Source organism: Hypanus sabinus, chromosome 4 (assembly GCF_030144855.1).
Source record: "Hypanus sabinus isolate sHypSab1 chromosome 4, sHypSab1.hap1, whole genome shotgun sequence".
Taxonomy (NCBI): Eukaryota; Metazoa; Chordata; class Chondrichthyes; order Myliobatiformes; family Dasyatidae; genus Hypanus; species Hypanus sabinus.
This window is the reverse complement of record NC_082709.1, coordinates 144,319,663-144,343,229: the sequence shown is the minus strand read 5'-3', so window position 1 is coordinate 144,343,229 and position 23,567 is coordinate 144,319,663. Positions and strand designations below refer to the sequence as shown.

The 23,567-nt window shown below is 40.3% G+C and overlaps 1 protein-coding gene across 4 annotated transcripts in view; it reads right to left on the bottom strand.

The window, feature by feature from the left end:
• Positions 1–7,324: 7,324 nt before the first annotated feature.
• Positions 7,325–23,567, bottom strand: part of ddx3xa (DEAD-box helicase 3 X-linked a) — a 56,617-nt gene continuing 40,374 nt past the window's right edge. For 3 of the 4 annotated variants that reach the window (XM_059968267.1, XM_059968265.1, XM_059968268.1), the window contains 13 exons: positions 22,810–22,992; positions 21,976–22,075; positions 21,587–21,722; positions 19,696–19,787; positions 19,515–19,613; positions 19,278–19,438; positions 17,823–17,967; positions 14,130–14,274; positions 13,526–13,707; positions 13,259–13,376; positions 12,986–13,139; positions 11,960–12,069; positions 7,325–10,072 (listed from right to left, as the gene is read on the bottom strand). In XM_059968267.1, the coding sequence (XP_059824250.1) occupies positions 9,996–10,072; positions 11,960–12,069; positions 12,986–13,139; positions 13,259–13,376; positions 13,526–13,707; positions 14,130–14,274; positions 17,823–17,967; positions 19,278–19,438; positions 19,515–19,613; positions 19,696–19,787; positions 21,587–21,722; positions 21,976–22,075; positions 22,810–22,992 (1,702 nt within the window). In that variant the 3' untranslated portion in view covers positions 7,325–9,995. The remainder of the gene's footprint in view (positions 10,073–11,959; positions 12,070–12,985; positions 13,140–13,258; positions 13,377–13,525; positions 13,708–14,129; positions 14,275–17,822; positions 17,968–19,277; positions 19,439–19,514; positions 19,614–19,695; positions 19,788–21,586; positions 21,723–21,975; positions 22,076–22,809; positions 22,993–23,567) is intronic. The other variant, XM_059968266.1, reaches the window with a different exon arrangement.

The following is a 23,567-nucleotide window of genomic DNA, read 5'->3' as shown; positions in this document are numbered from 1 at the left end:
ACGAGGCTGTGGTGGCCAGTGCTATCATGTTTGCTGTTGTGTGCTGGGGCAGCAGGCTGAGGGTAGCAGACACCAACAGAATCAACAAACCCATTCGTCAGGCCAGTGATGTTGTGGGGGTGGAACTGGACTCTCTGACAGTGGTGTCTGAAAAGAGGATGCTGTCCAAGTTGCACGCCATTTTGGACAATGACTCTCATCACTCCATAATGTACTGGTTAGGCACAGGAGTACATTCAGCCAGAGACTCATTCCACCGAGATGTAACACTGAGTGTCATAGGAAGTCATTCTACCTGTGGCCATCAAACTTTACAACTCCTCCCTCGGAGTGTCAGACACCCTGAGCCAATAGGCTGGTCCTGGACTTATTTCCACTTGGCATGATTAACTTATTATTATTTAATTATTTATGGTTTTATATTGCTATATTTCTTCACTATTCTTGGTGCAGCTGTAACGAAATCCAATTTCCCTAGGGATCAATAAAGTATGTCTGTCTGTTATTGCTGCATCATAGAAAACATCCTATGTGAATGCATCACTGCTTGATTTGACAACTGCTCTGCCTGTGATTGCAAGAAACTGCAGAGCTTTAGACACAGCTCAGCATATCACAGAAACTAACTCACCCTCCATATCTTTCACTGACTCAGTTTAGCATAATCAAAGACCCTGGCCCACCCTGTCTTCTCCCCCTTCCCATTGGGCAAAAGATACAAAAGCCTGAAAGCACCTACCACCAAGCTCAAGGACAACATCCACCCTGCTTTAATGAGACTATTGAGCATTTCACCTGTACAATAAGATGGACTCTTGGCCTCACAATCAACCTTGTTATGATCTTGCACCTTATTGTCTACCTGCATTGCATCTTCTCTGTAACAAACACATCATCTCTGTATTCTACACTTGGTTGCTTGTACTATCTAAATGGGTTACTGTAATGATTTTATCTGTAAGACCATAAGTAACCCCAACTCCACATTACTGATTATTTTAGTATTGTGGCGACCCATTTCCTGGCGCATCCGAACCGACTCACAATTAGATAGCCTACGGGGGTTTGCGAGCACAGAGCTTTGGAGCCTCTGCGCCATGGGGGGCCGGTTGAGGGAGGCTTAAAAGTGAGGCTGAAGTTTTCGAATAAAGTTTTTTCCTTCGACTGCAGTTACCGACTCCGTGTCGTAATTTTAGCGCTGCGTGTAGCACACCGCTACAGTATGTCAAGATTGTCTCTATTTCTGCCTTAAAAATATTCAAAATAGTATCATCTGCTTCCACCACCCATTAAAGATTAGAGATCAAAAATCTTGTGACCCTCTGAGAGAAATGTAATCTTAAATGAACCACCTCTTGAAAACAAACTCTGCAAAAGGAGAGTTGCACATTCACTCTGTAGAGGCATCCCAGAAATTTGTATGTTCTCTCTCTCCCCTAAGCTCTTGCCGATGGAAGCTGGAAATGACACCCCTTGAGGGTATTACCAGGACTGGTGAATTTGACTGGAGAGGCTAGATCTTTTTCCCTGGAGCATAGGATGTTGAAGAGTGACTTTATGTTGGTTTATAAATTCATGAGGGACAGAGATAAGGTGGATGATCACAGCCTTTTTCCCTTGATAGGGGAATCTAAAACTAGAAGGCACAGGTTTAAGGTGAGAGGGGTAGATTTAAAAGGAACATGCTGGAAGTGATGGTATATGAAATGAACTATATTTGTATTATAACTACATACATCAAGAGGATAACTAGGGGAAGGATAGGACCACTCAAGGATAAAGAGGGGGAACACTTACTTGGATGTGGAAACTGTGAGGGAGGTACTTAATGAGTACTTTGCTTCAGTATTTACCAAGGAAAAGGACTTGGAGGACCAAGAGATCAATAATGAGTGTATAAATATGTTAGGGTATTTAGAGGTCAGGGAGGAAGAAGCTGAATAGATCCCCAGGGCCTACTGAGGGAGACATGGTTGCTGGAGTGTTGACCAGAATCTTCATGTCTTCTCAAGGCACAGGCGAGGTTCTGGAGGACTGGCAAGTAGCTAATACTGTACCTATGTTTGAGAGAGGCCTGGATGTCTGGAATGTCCTGCCTGGTATGGCGGCAGAGGTAAAGACATTAGCAGCTTTTAAGAGATGTTTAGCTAGGCACTTGAGTGCAAGAAAGATGGAGGGATATGGACAGAAGGGTTTAGTTTTTGTTTTTTTTCCCCCAATTTGCTTTTGAGGCAGTTTGACATAGCATTGTCGGGTGAGGGGCCTGTTATTGTGTTGTATTGTATTATGTAGTCTATTAACAAATGGTACATCAGGTGTAATGAACTGATCAATACTGATATTTTCTTGGGAAGCTGAAGGATTATTTTCTTTCAAAATCTTTGAATAAAACAATTTATTCTAGTTATTAGTACACGTAATTGCTTTTCATATTTCCTAAGATACGGGCTTTACATGTACTATAGCCTATAACCAATAAAATAGGATTGGGAATTTTTGCTTGGTATCACATGGTAGGGTGGTGTGGAAGATCAGATAACAGGATCTAGGGAAAGCCAGACAATTGGATCCAAACTTGCTTGATGCTAAGATACGGATTGTACTTTAGACAGGAGGCAGCTGACCAGCGATATGCCACAGAGATCATTCGTTGTCAATTGGTCCATTGTTGTTCATTTTATGTTAATAATCTGAATGAGAATGCAGGTGGCATGGTTAGCAAGTTTATGGATGCCACTAAAACTGGTGGTATAGGGGATTAAGCCTTTGCTCACTCAACCTATTCTCATAAGGCATGTTTCTAATTGAGGCAGCAACCTGATAAATCTCCTCTACCCTCCCTGAAGCTTCCATATCTTTTCTATAATGAGGCAACTAGAACTGAGCATAATACTCCAAGTGAAGTCTAACAAGGGTTTTATAGACCTGCAATATTACCTTGTGGTTTTTGAACTCAATCTCCTGACAAATGAAGAACAAAACACCATCTTAACCACTTTATCAATTTGTGCTACAACTTTGAGAGATCTATGGACATGAACCCAAAGATCCCCGATCCACCACTGTTAAGAATCCTGCCATTAACCCTGTATTATGCTTTCAAGTTTGATGAGAATCATTTCACACTTTTCAGGATCAAATTCCATCTGCCAATTCTCAGCCAGCTGAGAATTCTCTGCATCCTTCATTGTAACCTACCATACCAACCTTAATGTTACCTGCAAACTTCCTGACCCACCCTTCCACTTCCTCACCGAGTCATTTATATTTTTATATATATTTATTTTAAAAATCACAAAAAGCAGAGGACCCAGAACAGAATAACACTTACCAACCTCCAATCATCTGACACTACGCTTGTGGCCAGTGAGGATTCAAAGATCATCGCCAGAATCTCTTCCCTCACTTCCCATAATAACCTGGGGAACATCCTGTCCAGCCCTTGGGACTTAACTATCCTAATGTCTTTCAAAAGTTCCAGCACATTCTCCTCAACATCCACATGTTACAGCAAACTAATCAGTAAACTCCAAGACCTGGACCTCAATGCCCCTTGGTGCAATTGGATCCTGGGTTTTTTCACTTGTAGACTCGTCAGTTTTGAATTGGCAAAAACATCTCCACAATCTCCATCCACATAGGAGCCCTGTAAAGACGAGTACTTAACCCCATATACTCACTTTACACCTATGACAGTCACAGCTCCAACACCATACAAGTTTGCTAATGACACTACTGTTGTGGGCTGTATCAAAGGTGGTGATGCATCAACATACAGGAGTGAGGTTGAGCAATCACTGAGCACTTCTATAAGAAAGGTTTCTATAGAAAAGCAGCAAAGATCTTCACCACCCAGGCTATGATCTTTCCTCACTGCTGCCATCATGTAGAAGGTACAGCTACCTCAGGACTCACACCACCAGTTTCAAGAATAGTTACTACCCTTTAACCTGGAACAAAAGGGGATAACTACACTCATTTAAGGACTCTTATTCTGTTATTCCATGCTCATTATTATCTGCATTTGCACAGTTGTTTACAGATCCTGTTTACAATTACTCTCCTACAGATCTGCTAAGTATGCACACAGAAAAAGAATCTCGGAGTTGAATGTGGTGATATGCAAGTACTCTAATAAAAAATTTTACTTTGAACTTTTGTTCAAGATTGTTTAATGCCATTTGCAGTACACAAATGAAAATATACAGTAATCATGATCACTCCAGATCTGATGCTGCAGACAGAACACAAATACAAAATAGCTTATATATAATAAATTTATGTAAGTCAACAAGGTGACTGACAGAAGATGACAGAGGCAGGTGGAAGTGCTGATCAGTCTTACTGTTGGGCAACTGTATGGGTCTGGTGGTCCTGGTGTGGATGCTATGAAGTACTCTCCCTAATGGGAGTGGAATAAACAGTCCCTGAGTAGACTGGATGGGTGGGATCGTTCAAGATATTGCTGGCCTTTTACTGGCATCTTCCTAAACCTGTTCTACACTGACCTCTCATTAATCAAGATCCCTCCTGTGAATGCTGAAGCAAAGCATTAAGACCCTGCCTCCAATTCCATGCAAGTTTCTTTTATCCAAGACCAGTCCTATCCCAGTCATGCTTTTGTTCTTCCTATATATATGTAGAATGGGTTGAAGTTGCCATAGACTCATGTCCCCTTCTAGCTGCAAGTCCATTCTTAAGTACCTCCTTCCTGATTACCTTGCAATTCAACAGCCCTGTATAATCCAATTTCTACACTTCCTTCTTAAGAGATTTTCCTATTTTTTGTCAACCATGGTTCCCACACCCTACCATCCTTTTCTGCCTCAATGGGGCAAACCTATCCAGAATCCCAAAACTCCACGTCAGTTCCAAATTAATGCTCCTAAATTTTGCCTAATAGAATTATAATTTGCCCTCCACAAATTATCTGCTCTTATCCATGTCCATGGTAAAGATCTGGGAGTTGTGCTCTCTCCAAAATGCCCACCCATTGAGGGATGTCATCTGATTGTTCTAAGTCCAGTATGGTCTCTCCTCAAGCCAGGTTGTCAACATACTGTGTCAGGAAACCTTCCTGTACACCTAATAAATACCATCCCATCTAAACTTTTTGCAGAAGTGCCTGTCAATATTAGGTTAATTGAAGTCATCCATGGCAACTTTTTTTTTTGCACCTTTCAAAAACTTGCCCCTCACTGGCTGTTGCAATGGTGATGGCGAGGAGGTTTATAGAATACTCAAGTGACTACTCCCTTCCCAACTGACTTAACCCCTCCCCAACACCACAAAGATATTGCTCACCTTTGAGTTCAGGGGTAACCCATCCTTTTTGTACAGGTTATGGCTTCTCCAGAAGGGATTCCAATCATCTAGACCTAAACCCTGCCCCCACCTCACTAATTCTTCAGTCAGTCGTTCATCTGCCAAACCATCCTATTCTTACTCACTGGCACCAGCAGCACCCTTGGTCCTGCTTTTCAGCTTCCTACTTAGCTCCCTTGTATTTGTACGCAACCTTGTATTCTGCCTTCAAGTTCAACCTCCCAAAGCATATCACTACACTTTAGATAGATGAATATAACATTAAAAATTCAAGTTCATCTGCTCTGATAACTTTAAAACAAAGGCTGTGATTTTCTAATGGGAGAGATTGAGAAGTTAATGTTCAGAAAGACGGTACTTTACACAAATCATTGAAATGCAGATGCAGCAAAAAACAGAAAATGTCACATTGGCCCTCTACAGACTGTATCTGGAACATCATGTGCTTGTCCCAAGTCTTTCCTAAGGAACAATACTTGAAAGAGACTACTGTGAACTAGACAAAATATGGTACAAGATTGCAAACAACTCCTGCTCTGAAATGCAGTGTCCAAATCAGGAGTGCAAATTCCACAAATTCTGAGACATTGGCTATTGGATCTAAACAATGCCTTCAAACACAATTGCATCTTTTCTGCAAGTGTCACTCTGCCACTGTTGCAAGAAATACATTAACCCTTCAGTATTGAAGGCTGAAAAAAAAAATGCATCCAACCAAACTTACTGAATACTGCATGCACTCTTGCAGCTTTTGCAGTATTTTATTTAGAGAAGCGGCACAGTAACAGGCTCTTCTGAGCCAATGAGCACATGCCACCCGATTACACCCATCAATTAATGTACAAACTCAGATACATCTTTGGAACGTTCAGGGAACCAGACCAACCAGGAGTAGGAAGCACAGGCATCGGAAGAATACATAACTCCTTACAGATAGCAGGATTGAACTGGAATTGCTGGTGCTGTAATAGAGTGGGCAAAAATGCACCTTTCAAGTTTATGACCAAACTGGATTCACCTATTGGATCAGTGAATGGCTGGAGGGGTGCAATTCCCAATGAAATTTTGTCTATTTGACTGTTTAGTACTGCCTTTAAGGAAATTAAAAATAAATTTTAAAATTTAGCTAACAAGATCACAAGCTACTCAATATTCATGGGTACCTGTTGGGGAATAATCCAAAAGGTAAGCAAAGAAAATTTAAACCAATTAAGGCATCAAGTCTGCTGCTGAACACCATTTAAATCAAACCTCTATAGGGAAATTTTTGGGTTTCAGATTATGTTAGAATAATTTTTGTCTAATACAGGATCAGGTACAAAACCACATATAGTACCTACTAGAACTGTATCATTGAATACAGGAGGTTCAAATGGAAGGTAGGGAAGACTTGTTCAGGGCACAAGTATAACAAGTCTTGTGGATTTCACCGTTTTTATTTTTTTTAAAGGAGGATTTTTACCTAAGACTAGAAGTTCCCCACCCCTTTTTTAAAAAAAAGTGCCATTGATTTCTGCCATTAAGAGGTCTGTAGACCACAACTTCAGAAACCCCTACTTTTCAAAAAACTGCCAGAATCTTTGCCAAACATTACTTCTAAAATTTGCGTAGTTGCTCTTGCTCCAACAATTAAAGTCAAGAGCTTTGAACTTGCATGCGGTGGCATTTTAGACAATTCAAAAAAAATAAATTCTGGCCCTTAAATTACATGTAACCATGGAAGGAATGCAGACCACCATGTGCTTAAGATAAAATATGGGTCCAAATCCCAAGTATTTTTCTTGGTTTCTCTTCAAACTTTGCATATATCAAAACTACCATGAAAAAACATTCAGCAAATTTCCATCTTTAAAATTTAGACCTACAGCTGTGCCCAAATTGAAACAGGTCAGCAAAAAGAAATTTGCAACAATATAGATTCAAGATATGGAAAAGCTAAGTGCAAGATCTATTCAATTTTGAACTCCCCCTCCCCATAACAATCAAGGTAGATCATTAGTTGATGCAGCTCAAATTTTATTGATAAAACATACAAGTAATGCACAGCAGTGTCTTCTTGTGCAAGAGCATAGCATCTAAACTATTATAGAAAGCAAATTCTAGATCTACAGTGACTAAAAGGTATTCAACGCACTGAGCAAGACTGGATACTCATGCACTTGCAATAGTTATGTTGTACGAACTTACAGCATGGAGCATTTTACCATTTATGAACATTAGATCTAAAAACTACAACTTGCTTTAAAGTGTCAATTTGAATACCCAAGTCACTTAATATGCAAATGCAACTAAATGCAACAATAAAGTGATAAACCACATGTATTAAATTTGCTCTTTGCCAGACATTCACTAAACAAAACAAATTGGAGTACCATAACATTTTTCCTCTAGAATTAAGAAACTCTGTCCAAACCTTGGCATATTTTATTTCAGATTTGATCAAATTACCCACATGAATGAATTTGATAGGACAAAGGGAATTAGCGGCAATCACAAGGCCGACAGTAGGTTGTGGTTCAGTTTCCGACTCTGGGTCCAATATGACCTTAACAATAAGAGCTCACACTACCCCGAAATATATGTATATATATTCACGCATACGCTGACATTCAACATTCAAGTGCCAGTGTTTTTGGACTGTCTTTTGGTCAAGATACTTTTTCGGGTTTTCTTTGAACTTTCAAAGAATCACTTTTAGGCTTACAAAAAACAAACACAAAAAATTAAATATTTGTCAAATGAATAAATATTACACAAAACTAGCAGCAAAAATACCTAGATCTGTTGTGTGCAAATAGTTAATTCCCAACTGTTAGACCCCCATGGTCCCAAAATAGTTCTGGTTTGGTATCTAGCCTCTTTCCCACCCCTTCCCATTTTAAGCTGCGTTTGACAATCACTGCAAAAAAAAAAGACTTGGAGGTTCAAGAAAATGCATGCAAGACAAGACATCGGTATATAAAATATTCTCTGAATGTGCATTAAAATAAATTTGTTAAAGGTATTTAGTTCTCTTATATAAAACCTGATGGGCACAATGTATAAGGGCCTAAATCTACCTGTATAGCACCATTCATCACAAGAGATTAGCTCAATACTGTCAGTGCATCTACTTTCCATTGATGAGAATTTCAGTACAAGAAGGCACAACACACAATGTATTGCACTTGATAAGTTCTTTTGCTACTTTTCAGTTTGTTCTCCACCACCCAAAATTTCCAGTAGTTTTTATACTGGCAGTCTGGCCACTTGGAAAAAATAAGCTTAAGAAAAAATCTACCCTATATTGGCAGTTACAAGTCAACTCACCTGACTGCACTTGCACAGCTCAACATTTAAACAGCTGGGAAAACTAATCTTTGGCCAGATTCAGCGGATTAAACTGACTATTTGTCCATGTAATGGACAATGTGCAAAAGGAAACCCAAGCCACTATGCTATAGTGGATATGTGATCAATTACCAGCGTTGGCACCTTGTGCAGTGATGTGTACACTTCCATTCTCTGTGATCTCCAAGCATCAAACTTCAGACCCTAGTGGAGCAACTTTACAGAATCTACAGTAAACAGTTAAATGCGGCTTTTCTGAACTTTGTAACACAGCTTGAGTATACACAAATGTAATTTTCAGTAAAGAAGCCTGCTGCAGAGATCTTTCTGTTCATTCCCCTTGACCAAAAAACAACACTAGCATGCGTATCAGACCAAAAATCAGCCGAGTCCGTCTGTACAGTCGCTCGGTGCTGTGGTCCATTTAGCCATTCTTAAATTCAAATTTCCTTTAGATATGGCAGGCATTTAAGATTTCTAATAGATGAGAATTTCATCCATATCTAGAAACTTCAAGTTTTCAAAATCCCCTAAAAAAATACATTCCTAGCTATTTCTGCCCACTCCAGGCAAGCCTGAATTAGTTAACTAGCTGCCTTTAATGTTGTCAAGTTACTTAATGTCAAGTTTTCAGAACTTTTGCATTTGCTTAGGTGTATTAATCAGAAACTGCAGTGCATTAAAACTTGACCGTACGCATTGTTGGAATGGCTTGTAAAGCTACCATGTCCCCAACAGGTTTCTATCCAGGATAGAGTGAGCAACATCGTTTTCCCACAGTAGGGATCAGAATGCTGCAAATGCCCCAAGTTGTCTTTACAGGTCACGCATGTCAAGGCCGTAGTGGAGGTCACTGCTTATTTTTCAGCCTTGTAACAATGTTAAGTGCAACTGGGTAAATGACTCCTGGTAAAGCCATTTCACCCTGCTTCTGCCAAGGTTTGTTTTGCCCAAGTCTCTCTCAGATTGTGCTAGAGAATGATTGCGAGAACTCAGGCCCAATGAACCAGTAGGACATTAAAAATAAAAGTTCCTCTATAAAGGCACAGTACATTAACATACAAATGATCCTCAGTTACAGAGATAAACTAACGCAGCACCGTATAACATCTTTATCCAAATTCTAGTGCTGTTTACGGCCACATTTTCTCCATCAGCTAGGGTTCATGTTCTTCTTTTACTGCTGTCTTTTTGCATTTGAGCTTCCTTTAAAAAAATATCCAGAGAATCACAGCTGGTAATGTACTGCGAGTTCTTGAAGCTACACAAGGTATAGTCTGGCTCAGTTACATGTGGTTTCCATTTAGCTTGTTTGGCAAGGTGACATCCACTGGAATATTTCAGTTTCCCCACCAATCCACCTGGGAGTTGTAAGCTCCACCATATCCATCAGCATTGTAATAGTTTCCATAGCCACCTGGAAAACAAATTTGGTCTTTTAGAGAACTTGACTGTAAAGATGGCACTGGAGCACTTCACAGGCAGCTAACATAACTAAACAATTCTACTAAATATTCTTGTTCGGCTTAAGCACTGCAATCCACAGCCTGCAATTTCCTGTTGGGAGGTGTGTACGTGACATGGCATCTGTGATACAAAGGAGGATTGGTGAAATGGACTCAAATGAAGGTACAGCTCTGACAGCCATTGTTGGAGCAGACTTAGGGCCTGGTCTGAGAGTGGATAATGCTCTCAGATTTACAAGAACTTCAGCCAATTTAAGTGCTGAGCCAGATTTAAAAGATTAAGCAGTAGAGGCAGAGGGCAAGGATGAACCAGGGTTCAGCTCACTATTCCATGAGCTTTTACTCATCTAAATGCTGAACTGACTACGTGGTTGTGGACATTCAGAGTGTAGAGACAATATTTATTTATTTCTTAAGAAACAAAATCTATAGCGCAACACAGGGCTTTTGGACTGTATGACTAAGCATGTCCTCACCTTAGTAATTACTAGGATTACCCATAGCCCTCTATTTTTCTAAGCTCCATGTACCTATCCAGGAGGATCTTAAGACCATATCGTATCTGCCTCCACCACCGTTGCCAGTAGCCCATTCCACGCACTAACTCTCTGCGTAAAAACATACCCCGGACACATCTTCTCTGTACCTACTCCCCAGAACCTTAAACTTATGCCCTCTTGTGGCAGCCATTTCAGCCCTGGGAAAAGGCCTCTGACTATCGAGATGTTGCAAAATTGTTCAGTCTTTTGCAAATTGGATGTGAGATCATCTTTCTGGTGTGTGTTTTCCTTGAATTCAATTGTTTGCTCCAAAAATTAATCTCAAGATTGTATATGGTATACATACTTTAATATTAAATGTACTCTGAACTTTAAAGTTCTCTGCAAAAGCTACTAGTATAGAAGGCAACTAGTTAGGCCTTAGCAGAGGTCCATGGAGGGAAATCCACAATTATACCTAGAGAATCATACTTGACAAGAACAAAGACTGACCATTAATTAACCATTTACAGGCCTTTCTTCATGAGAAAGGTTTTTCACTGCAATAGTTAAAGTTGGAATTTTGGTGAGTGATTACTTATAACGATGCAAAAAGATTAGTAGCCTAGTTCATGGAAACAAGTGTATCACACCCAGTGCAAGAAAAATTTAAAAAACAGAAATAGATTGTCCTTCTCCCTAGAATGAAAAATGTCAAATACTACAGGACAAAGGCTTAAGTGAGGGGATGTGTGGAGGAGAGATGACTGGATGTTAAAAGCAAATACAATAGCAACATTTAAGAGGCCTTTAAACATATGAACAGGCAAGGAGTGAAAAAATACAGACCACAGACGGTTTTGGTTAGATCTGTGCTGTGGTAGGCCAACAGGTCTTTTCCTGTAATGTACTAATCAACATTCCATAGCAATTGGGGAAATGGTTCAAATTAATGCATGCCTGATTAGTAAGTCCTGAATATTAAGTCTGATCACTTGATACACCAAGCTGGTCTTCAGTGCTGATCCAATTAGCAAGGGACAACATTGGCACTACTAGCAATATACGTCTTCCTCAACAATGCGATGGATTTGTAAAGGACATTTCTTCATCCAATTCACAGGCTGCCTGCCAGAAACTCTCGCTTAAATTTGTAATCCAAGATATTTTGAACATAAAGTTTGTAAAACAAAAAATTTGCAGTTTATATTTCATATTTTAAAATTTCTACTGTACTAACATACAGCTTTGGGTTTTACATACTGCAACACTGGTGGCGTGGGCAGTTAAATATGCATACATCCGCCAAAGTTATTAAACTTGAAGTGCTTTTCATGAAAACCATGCATTGCAACTTGCCTCCTCCATATCCTCTTGGCCCTCCATGGCCAGTATTACGGGTGCCACGATTGTTGAAGCTACTGTTGGTTTGTCTGTAATCTCTACCACCAAATCCAGATCCAAACCTGCTGTAATACAGAAGTTAGCATGTTCTATTTAATCATCACATTCCCGTCTTTAGCAAGTGTGATTATTTGCAGGCAAGTGAACATATAGATGTAGCAAGTTGATGTAGGGCATTGAGTTTAATGACAACAAACATCTATTATAGAACTGAAAATTACATCTATCATTTGTTTGGTAAGGGCAGTTTTGCATGCATTTATCTCAAATAGAAAATCAAAGGGAATCCCTTAAAGCCTTAGCAGATAATATTAATGCAAAAAGGATATTTACTCATATGAAATGTCACTTAACAATTCAAGTAGAGCATCTAGTAAAACTTAAACCCCAACCATATAATTAAAGTTCACTTTTAATGTAAAATGGCTTTATGCACTAAGATCAAGCAATCACACATTATGATTAAACAGAACAAGGGGTGAAGGGAGATCTGCCAACGTCAGAAACATTAAAATCTTCAGATTAGAGTTGGCTCTAAATTCAGCGAGGCAAATACCTTTTCAAGTCTAGTTAACAAGCAAACCAAACTGAGTGCAATGGACCTTACCTGGCTAAACTTTTTACACTGACCTAACCTACTTGCTGGAATATTCATTGCCAAGCATCTCAAATGGAAATGAAGCTGTACCAATTAACTTACATTAAATAACACTGGGGTGGTTGATAGTTTAAGATAGAGTACTTGTCTAGCTTCCTCTACTTGCACTTTTGCCTAAGTTTAACATACTAATCAAATAGTCTGACTCCTTAACACCTTGAACTCTGCAATATTTTTGTCCATATACTTAAATTCATTAAGACTCTGTTCATTCTCTGATCACCATCAATGAAGCCAGTCTCTTCCTTAATATATATCAACTATAGCTAAATATAAACCTTAGAAACTAGGGACAATATTCAAGTTCAGTTATGTTTTTTCACCTCTTGGACCGTCCACGACCAGTACTCTTGTGCTGCTGCTCATATGCCAGATTCTCTAGCCAGGATGGTACTTCTTGCTTGGCTTCCACAAGTAAATCCAGAAGATCTTTAGTAATATTGCTGTTTTTCTCATTAAAGAATGAGGTGGCAAGACCTATAAAAGTATCCAAAATGCATTTTAATGCTCCTGAAACACCTGGTGTATTACTTCACTATGAAGCAAAGCAGCATACAAGTAGCTGTGTTTATCCCCCGTTTTCCCAGAAAACGTACCCAGATTACCAACACGACCCGTACGCCCAATGCGATGCACGTACTCCTCAATGTCACTGGGCAGATCAAAATTGATAACGTGTTTGACATTAGAAATGTCAAGTCCACGGGCTGCAACCTGCAAATTCAAATCAGTAGATTGTAACAGTGAAAATTTAGAGTTACAGTGCTGACCAAAAACTTGGCAGTAATTGAGGAAATGATAAGAATGGTATTTAGACAAAGGCATGATAGTAACAGAGGGGGGGGGGAAGTTTTAGCAAATACCGCAGTGGCAACCAGGATGGGACATTTTCCAGAGCGGAACTGATGCAATGCTTCTTCTCTGTCTCTCTGGGAACGATCACCGTGGATACTGGTACAAGCATAACCCTCGCGGTAAAGGAAATCCTCCAGTGAATCTGCACCCTTCTTGGTCTCCACAAAGACCAGTGTTAGAGAGTCTTTTCCTATAAAGGGGGAAAATGGTTGGACATTATAATGCAAGTTATTTCAACCCTAGGATAACAAGACAAATCCCAAAATAATTTAAGGTGTTTAGGACAGAACTCAGCATGTCAAACATTAGGAAAATGTTTACGCAGGTGAAGAAAAATTACCATGCAAATTGAGGTGAGAGCCATTCTAGAGTTTCTACAAGGAAAACAAAATTCACCAGTGGTTTTAAGAAAAAAAATGCCTAATTGATACAGAACTCTAGCGAATATTTGCAAAGGCCACCATTTTAATAGCACATGAAATGGGGCAACACCAAGGGCAGCTTCAAAAATATTGTTTAAGTATTAGTGTGTGGAAGTTTTAGCCAGGCTTAAATTTGAATTAATGGGTCTGCAACATCAAATTTGTTTAACCTCAGCATTAGTACATTTACCTGTAGCATTCAAAAGGTCCAGCAGAAATGAACGCTTGTCTTGCTCCTCAACCCACACTACTTTTTGAGTAATGTTTTCAGAAGTGGAGCCCACACGGCCAACTGCCAGAAATATATATTCATCCAGAAAGTCACGAGCAAGTATCTGAGGGTGAAGTCAAGAGGGCAAGGTTAAGTACTCAATCATGGGTGTAATTCATTAGTACTAACTGCTATTTTACTTTGTACATTATATTTTTAATTGAAGTTCTATAATGAACACAACACCTGCAGCTAAACCACTAAATAAACTTGTGATGGAAGTGGCGAACTAAATTGGAACTTGGGAGAATAAGTAGTTCTGTATTTTTATGAAGCAGTCACCCTTGCAGATACATAACTTCTATAATCCTGCCAGTCAGCAAGTTATTCCTGTGCCATCCATTCCAGAAAACCACAGGCAGCCCATCTGCTTGGGTGGCTTGCATCAGACTACATGATGCAACATGAAGTTACACATTTTGGCTAGGGCAAGCATTAAACAAAATAAACTCAAATTAGAAAGTCTAAAAAGGTGCCAGCATAAAGTGTGTTGAGAAGAATAAACATTATTTAAGCTCTTAGGCAAGCTTTCCAAATGAAATAAAGTTAACATCCTTGGAGTACAATCTTGAGATTAAAGCCATTTGAAAAACTTAATGAAATCTCAATACCACTGTTTTAATTTACTTCAGATGCAAAGTAGGCTACAAATTTGCTCATTATCAGAATAATTGTGATCAGGAACGAAACTAATAGTTGAACTATTCCATGCAACACAGAAAATTCAGTATTCTCATTATTTTTGGTAATCTTTGTAAGTTTGATTTGTGACACACCTAATAAATATCCTTGCACTAAAGTGACTAGCCATTTTTCTTTTGGTTGTAACTCACTTATCTAATACAATATTCATTTAAATCTGTTAGCACAAATAATCAAAGATGGCAAAGTAAAAACATAACTCTATCCTCTCCTCAGCTCTTCAGAAGAGAGTTTTGGTATCATTCTGCTGGAACACATCTTTTGGAATTCAGTCAGACTGAGTGGCATCCCTTGCTCACAAACCTGCTGCAAGAAGTATCCCTTTTATTACTGCATTGGATTTGAATGGCACAATGTCTCTGGGATCCTGACCACCTCCTGTCCTCAAACATCTCAGTTTTAAGTACAGCCAAGTCAAGTGACCATAAGCTCAGTTTCCTCTACGGTGTGTGCACACACCTTTTGCTATTAGGGCACAAAGGAATTTAAACAGCACACAAAAGGTTGTCGCCCTCTATCACACTGACATGTTAAGTAGGTATATTTCATGATTTCCTTTTACAGTTTCTGATGCAGACAGTGCTCACAATGTGGAGTTTGCGATGATTTGTCTGCAGTTTTTAGAACTGATTGTAGTGTTTTTATTGAAGAAATTAATTCACTATATCAAATTCCAAAGAAGCAAAGAGCGTGAAGAAAACTGCTACACCAAAAGTTCATGAGATAAGGAATGTGCAGATACGAGAAATATTTATGCACAATTCAGAAACCTGTGTTATTTGTACTGTCCCATTGCAAAAGTTGCTGGAAAAATTTGCAAATGGAAAGTGGAGTGAACCATAGAACATTACAGCACAGAAACAGGCCCTACTTGGCTGTGCCGAACCATTTTTCTGCATAGTCCTACTGACCTGCACCTGGACCATATCCCTCCATACCCCTCTCATCCATGTACCTGTCCAAGTTTTTCTTAAATGTTAAAAATGAGCTTGCATTTACCACTTCATCTGGCAGCTCATTCCACACTCCCACCACTCTGTGTGAAGAAGCAGGGGCCCCAAATGTTCCCTTTAAACTTTTCCCTCTTCCCCTAACCCACGTCCTCTGGGTTTTTTTTCTTCCCTAGCCTGCTTGCATTCACTGTCTATATCCATCATAATGTTATATAGCTTTATCAATTCTCTCCTCATTCTTCTACACTCCAGGGAATAAAGTCCTAATCTATTCAACCTTTTTCTGTAACTCAGTTTCTCAAGTCCCGGCAACATCCTTGTAAACCTTCTCTGCAATCTTTCAACCTTATTAATATCCTTCCTGTAATTAAGTGACCAAAACTGCACACAATACTCCAAATTCGGCCTCACCAATGTCTTATACAACTTCACCACAACATTCCAACTCTTATACTCAATACTTTGATTTATAAAGGCCAATGTTCCAAAAGCTCTCTTTACAACTCTATCTACCTGTGACGCCACTTTTAGGGAATTACGTATCTGGAATTCCCAGATCCCTCTGTTCTACTGCACTCCTCAGTGTCCTACCATTTACCTTGCATTTTCTAATCCAATTTACTACCTCACCATGTATACCTAGCGACTGAATCTTCTTAACTAACCTCTCATGCGGGACCTTGTCAAAGGCCTTACTGAAGTCCATGTAGACAACATCCATTGCCTTCCCTTCATCCACTTTCCTAGTAACCTCCTTGAAAAACTAATAGATTGGTTAAGCATGACCTGCCACACACAAAGCCAACTTGACTCTCCCCAATAAGTCCCTGTCTGTCCAAATACTTGTAGATCCTATCTCTTAGTACTCCTTCCAATTATTTACCTACTACTGACATCAAACTTACCGGCCTATAATTTCCCAGCTTACATTTTGAGCCTTTTTTAAAACAATGGAACAACATGAGCTATCCTCCAATCCTCTGGCAGCTCACCTGTAGATACCGATATTTTAAATATATCTGCCAGGGCCCCTGCAATTTCAACATTAGTCTCCTTCAAGGTCTGAGGGAATACCCTGTCAGGTCCTGGGGATTTATCTACTCTGATTTGCCTCAAGACAGCAAGCACCTATTTCAAACTGGACTTTTTAAAAGCATCATTTTGCATCTGCATGGTGTGCAAAAGCTCTGGTGAGAAAATCGTTCATTGCCTGCTTATGTATGTTTTATGAGAGTGCAGATGAACAAGAGTGGCAACTATCAAACCCAGAGATCAAGGCTCTTATTGACAGTGTTTTGCTGGCTGTTAAAATGAATACTTTGTAATACGAAAGCAGAGGAAATACTAGGCACAAAAACTGCACAGCACAAGAGTTGGTCATTACAAATTACATTGCTCACCACCCCTTTGCTGATTGGGGTGAGGGGGGAGAGAGCGAGAGAGAGCGAGAGAGAGCGAGAGAGAGCGAGAGAGAGCGAGAGAGAGCGAGAGAGAGCGAGAGAGAGCGAGAGAGAGCGAGAGAGAGCGAGAGAGAGCGAGAGAGAGCGAGAGAGAGCGAGAGAGAGCGAGAGAGAGCGAGAGAGAGCGAGAGAGAGCGAGAGAGAGCGAGAGAGAGCGAGAGAGAGCGAGAGAGAGCGAGAGAGAGCGAGAGAGAGCGAGAGAGAGCGAGAGAGAGCGAGAGAGAGCGAGAGAGAGCGAGAGAGAGCGAGAGAGAGCGAGAGAGAGCGAGAGAGAGCGAGAGAGAGCGAGAGAGAGCGAGAGAGAGCGAGAGAGAGCGAGAGAGAGCGAGAGAGAGCGAGAGAGAGCGAGAGAGAGCGAGAGAGAGCGAGAGAGAGCGAGAGAGAGCGAGAGAGAGCGAGAGAGAGCGAGAGAGAGCGAGAGAGAGCGAGAGAGAGAGAAGATGCAAGCCAAATACAAATTTTATTCACCAAAATTATCAGTCAAAATATTGCCAAACCTGTATCTCCTTTGGAAACGTTGCACTGAACATCAGAGTTTGTCGCAGATCTTTTGGTGGCATTGCATCTTGCTCAACAATGCGACGAATTTGTGGTTCAAATCCCATATCAAGCATTCTATCAGCCTCATCCAGCACCAAGTACCTAATAAAAGACATTAAACTTAAGGATGAAAGTATAAAACAAATTTCATATTTTCCAATATGTTGTGCACAGATGTGTGTGGAAATCAGTAACTTTACACAGCCCAACTACCATTTATCTTCAGTAACCAAGTTGCATTAGTGATGTAAATATATTTACATTGCCAAAAGGCAATTTCCAAATAATATTGCTTTTATTGTTATATTTCATATATACATACTAAAATCCAAAATAGCCAAAAGCTAAGCAAAATCCCGGGTTGTGCTACTTGAGAATCGAGACCATTCACTACTGATCAACCTGTATCTGGTAATTTACAAATGGCGTGGCAGCACCATTTCACATTTATTTTAATTCAAGATCAAAAGAAATGCTCTCCAATTAAAAATAAGGCTTTAATGTATTCATGATTTTTTAAATGCTATTTTCATTTAGGAACTTCACCCTTCCCAATTAAGTCCACATAAAGTAACGAACCACTGAAGCACCTTCCACTTAGAAATATTCATTTCTTCTGCACACATCATTAATCTCATTTTCAGTTTGCATGGTAGCTTCACAAGCATTTAAATTACCACACAGCACTACCAGTTTTCCTTAGTTCAGAATTTACCTTCAACCCATTACCTTTAACAAATGTACGTCTTTACAAATTGACAATCTGCTCAGCACTGATTATTGCCTTAGCTGATTGACTAGCATCACACCACCCATTTCCACCCTTCACTGTTCTAACCAGTTATGTCAAGGCGATTTCCTTTCTCAGCACCTCAGTACGCATTTTAGACTAGATGACCAAGTTGCTAGTTTGCTCTAGCCCATCTATCTGCTCAAAAATACCCAAAGCTAACACCTTGAAACTACAAGTAGAGCAAAGTAGAGTCGGTGGTAAAGAATCCCCTTAGAAGCTATGATTCTGCTTATTTTAATCCAGATTAATTTCAGATGTTGCTTAAATTCAGAAGTTATTATGTACAAGATTACTTGAGAGTACAGTATATCAGGGCATGATGGGAAGTGGAAAGCTTAAAGACGTATTTAACTGGTAGGTCAATAACACTTAAGAGTTTAACAGCACTCACACCCACAAGGGCTGGATAGCATAGAAGTGAAACATTGTCTTATTTACCAAGCATAGAACCGGTGCTGGAGCTAGTAGACTTAATACTTCACAACTCCAGCAACCCAGTTTCAATCACACTCCAGTGCAGTGTTGAGCTTGCATATTCTCAAATACGGCTGCATAGAATTTATCATGGTAAATCAAATTCAGTTGTTTCCAATGGTGTACTTTAAGGAGGCTCACATACTTGCAAAAGTCCAGTCCAACTTTCCCTCTCTCAATCATATCAACTAAACGACCAGGAGTGGCTACAAGAAGATGACATCCACGCTCCAAATCTCGGATCTGTTGCCCAATGTCAGCACCTCCATATACTACAGACGGGCGAACTTTAGAACGATAGGCAAACTGCAAATAAAAATCAAAGTTAGCTTGAATGAACTTCTATTGCGGTAGAACCAAAGCAAAAATTTTAAAACTTTACCTTTCTGGATTCATCATAAATCTGCACTGCAAGTTCTCTGGTGGGTGCCAAAACCAAAGCAATTGGGTATTGCTTACGTCGACCATATTTTGATGAATCCTGTGGAATGGATAGATATACTGATGTTACAAAATGAAAAAGGAAATATAGCTGAAAAGGGAACAAGATTTAAGTTCTTTACCTGTGCTTTTGCAGACTTTAAAGCTTCACTAGGACCTTCTGCATAAATTTGACTGAGAATGGGAAGCAAAAATGCTGCTGTTTTTCCAGAGCCTACAAGGATGTGTAGAAGAAAACAAAAGTCACATTAATAGCCAAGTTAGTCTACTAAATTAACTTTCCAGAGATTAATTTACACAGAATAAATGCATGGAATTTGGTTTATGATTTGAACAGGAGAATTAAGAGCAGTTAAAGATAACAAATTTACTCTAGTTTGTGGCACACAAGACAAATCCATACTTGAATTTGATTCATGTTTACAAACTGCAACACAACCAACCAATTTACATGAGCTCAAAAAATTCACTTAGGCAAAAATGAAAATCCATCCAGTTGAGCAATGGGACATTTGAACTAGTGTGAACAAAAATACCCAGAGCATTGCCATGGCATCAAAAGTTAACATGTTCAAACAATGCTCAGGAGATAGGAATTAAGATAAAGTAGATGCAAAGAGACACAAAACAAAAGCAACTCTACAATAGTGGTCACCAACCTTTTAAAGCCCAAGATCCCCTAACCTAGGCCTCAGTAAAAGGTCAGATCAACCCCAGATCAATTAGTTACATGCATGCGCACAGGGGCAATAAAGACCGGAAGTAAAACCCTGCAATCCGTAGAAATAATGTATAAACACCAGGGGTACCCAACTTCTTTTGCACCACAGACCGGTTTAATATTGACAATATTCTTGCGGATCATCCGACGACCCGGGGGGGGGTTTAAACACGACGGGAATACAGCGATACTCGAAGCAGGTTGCTTATGTCTAGTCTATTCCGTAATTTAGTTTATGCGGCTCTCAGCACTTAGCTTCTGTCCCTGTTGCTCATATTTTTTCCACTGAAAAAACTCAACAGGCTTGTCTTTAAGTGCAGGGTGCTTGGACTCAAGGTACCAAAGCAGTTTTGAGTGCTTCATTGCCTCAGAGAGCCTCCCGCCTGCCGCCAGATGCCTTGGCCAGGTGCGGCTGGGGTGAGCAGACAAGGTCAGGACCGGAGGTCCCCATGCCAGGGCCGCAACGGTCACAGTCCAGAGAGAGTGACAGTGAGGAGTGTGATAGGGCAGCAACCCCCCTCCCCGTAGGATGTATCGGCTGATAAAAGTTTGTTTTAGTAGATCACAGTGCGGTAGCTGCTCTGATCTAATGCTGAGCCCGAATTAGATCGTCTGCAAATATTTTAGCACCAGGTTCCCCACGAACATTCGGTGTGTTAAACAGCTTTAGAGGCAGCACCCATCTGTCCGGGCTCTAGGCCAGTAGCAATGGCACTTCTCGCCGGCCACCCAAGGCTAACCAGTGATCCCTGGCACGAGGGTCTCACTGCGTTTAGGCGACTGATGACCTCGCGTGTATTCAAGTTCAACAGTGGCCGTGACAGGGAATGAAGTGCAGCTGACTCATATTGTTTCCTCGCGGCCCGGTGGTTGGGGACCACTGAAGTACAGTGTGTAGTGCAGGGGAGCTACAAGCATGCGCACTGGGCAGAAAGAACGAAACTAAAACCCCACAACCCGGAAACAATCTCTCAACAGTATTTATGTATTCCCCCCCACCCCCATTATTTACTGGGGAAGTCTCAAAGATCAACTAGTCGATCGCGATCAATGAGTTGGCAACCACTACTCTACAAGGAAGAACTGGGTAAAACCAGAGGATTTTTTCACCTACCTTTGTGAACAGTGTAGATTTAATATGGACCAGAAGCTTAGTTATGATTTAATCGTACTTTAGGTTTTTTTTTGGGGGGGGGGTCAGAGATATCTCTAAACAATGGACCATAGCATTTAAACACATTCCCCTCCACTAAGCTGCTAAGACATTCACCAATGATCAAAATTTGACAAACCTGTCTGGGCACATGCCATCAAGTCTCTCTTTGATATGATGATGGGAATGGCATGTTTCTGCACAGGAGTTGGACGATCATAGCGACTTAGTTCAATGTTGGCCATTATTATTTCTCCCATGTTCACATCCTGAAACTGGGGGGAGAAGAGAGAAAGAAAACACAACTTTAAGCACCAAATTAGATTCTCCACTCACCTACGTTGCCAAGTGTTGAAAACAAACTTCAGTATGCTGGTGCAATCACACTTCACACGAACATGCAGAGTCAAGGCCTTCACATCTGCATTGCCTTCAGCTTGTTACATTGAATTAAAAACAGGAACAACATTCAATTCAGATTGGCAACAAGAAGAGCTCAATAGGTTTAATTATGATAAGACTACTTACAGTTTCTATATGAGGTGGTGAGTTAGCACCAGTTGCCTCAACAGGAATGTCGTCATATTTCTCAAAGTTAATTCCTGTGTTGCTTGCTGAAAACAATTCCCTAAAAGATAAAAAAAAACTCTGCAGAAAGAATCTTAAAGTTTCCCCAAACTGGGAACTAAGGTACTTTTAACCAAGACCACACTGGATCTCAATGAATTGAATCCTTTTCTAGGAGCAGCACCAAAACAAAACAAATATTTACTGTGCAAGATAACATTTGGTTTGATAACATGATGGCTCTGCTTAAATTTCGACTAATCTGCCCTGCTTAGCTCTCTATATAACACTACTTCAACTATACCCACAATCAATATTAAAAATATTAAACCCACCTCACCATGATTAAAAAAGTAAATCTATTTTTCCTGAATATTCAGACTGCATGACAAACTCCCACATGGACGGGAGGGGTATGGTGTGGAGGGGGTCTGGGTGTAGGTCAATGGGGCGAGGCAAGAGTTTGTGCACCTGCACCTTATCTGGAAATGCTCAACTGAATGCCATCAACAAAAGTACTGAAATAGAAGCGCTGGAGGCACATATGGCAAAGAGGTACCTGCAGAGATACTTGCTCTGTCCAATATACCATCAAGTAGAGTTTTCAGTAAAGAATTTGCCCAGAAACTGGAAGTTTGAATGTAAACTTTGTATCAGTATCTCAGTTCAAAGTTGTGTTAATTACACCATTCACAAATGGTTTTTTGTCAAGTTCCACTTCCCAAGTCCCAAGAAATGAAAGCAGATTTGCAAATCTAGTGCTAGAAAATTGCCATCTACTAATTCAACACCTACTGTTCCATGCGCTCATTTGGTGGTAGCTGCTTTGACCAGTCATCCTCATCGCGTTTGTCTTCAACCCAACGGCTATTTCCCCCTTCACGGGAGCCATAGCCACGATCCATTCTGCCATATCGGTCATTACGGCTTCCAAAGTGGTCATAAGCACTGTCGTTTCCCCTGCCACGGTCATCATATCTATTGAATTAGAAAACAAGTTCAAAGAGAGTCATTATACAGTCTTGCCCTTTATGGATTAATGCGAAATAGATACTCCCAGACATGTACCCCAGTATTCAGTTCAAAGTGACTCGAGAGTCCTTGCGTAGGATTTCCTAAGGGTTAACTTGCAGGTTGAGTCTATGACAAAGTAGACAAATGCCATGTCAGCATTCATTTTGAGAGGACTACAGAGTACCAAAAAGCAAGGATCTAATGCCAAGGCTTTACAAGGCATTGGTCAGACTTCACTTGGAGTATTGTTGAGCCAGTTTTGGGCCCCTTATCTAAGAAAATGTGCTGGCACTATGGAGAGCATCCAGTGGAGGTTCATCAGTAACATTCCAGGAACAAAAGGAATGAGGATCATTTGATGGCTCTGGGACTGCACTCAGTAGAATTTAGAATTAGGTTGGGTGGTGTGGGGGGGGGGGGGGGGGAAGAGAAGGAGAGGGAGAGAATCTCATTGACACCTATCAAAGATAGAGTGGATGTGGTGAGAATGGTTTTCTACAGTGGGGAGTCTAGGAGCATTGAGCACTGCCTCAAAAATA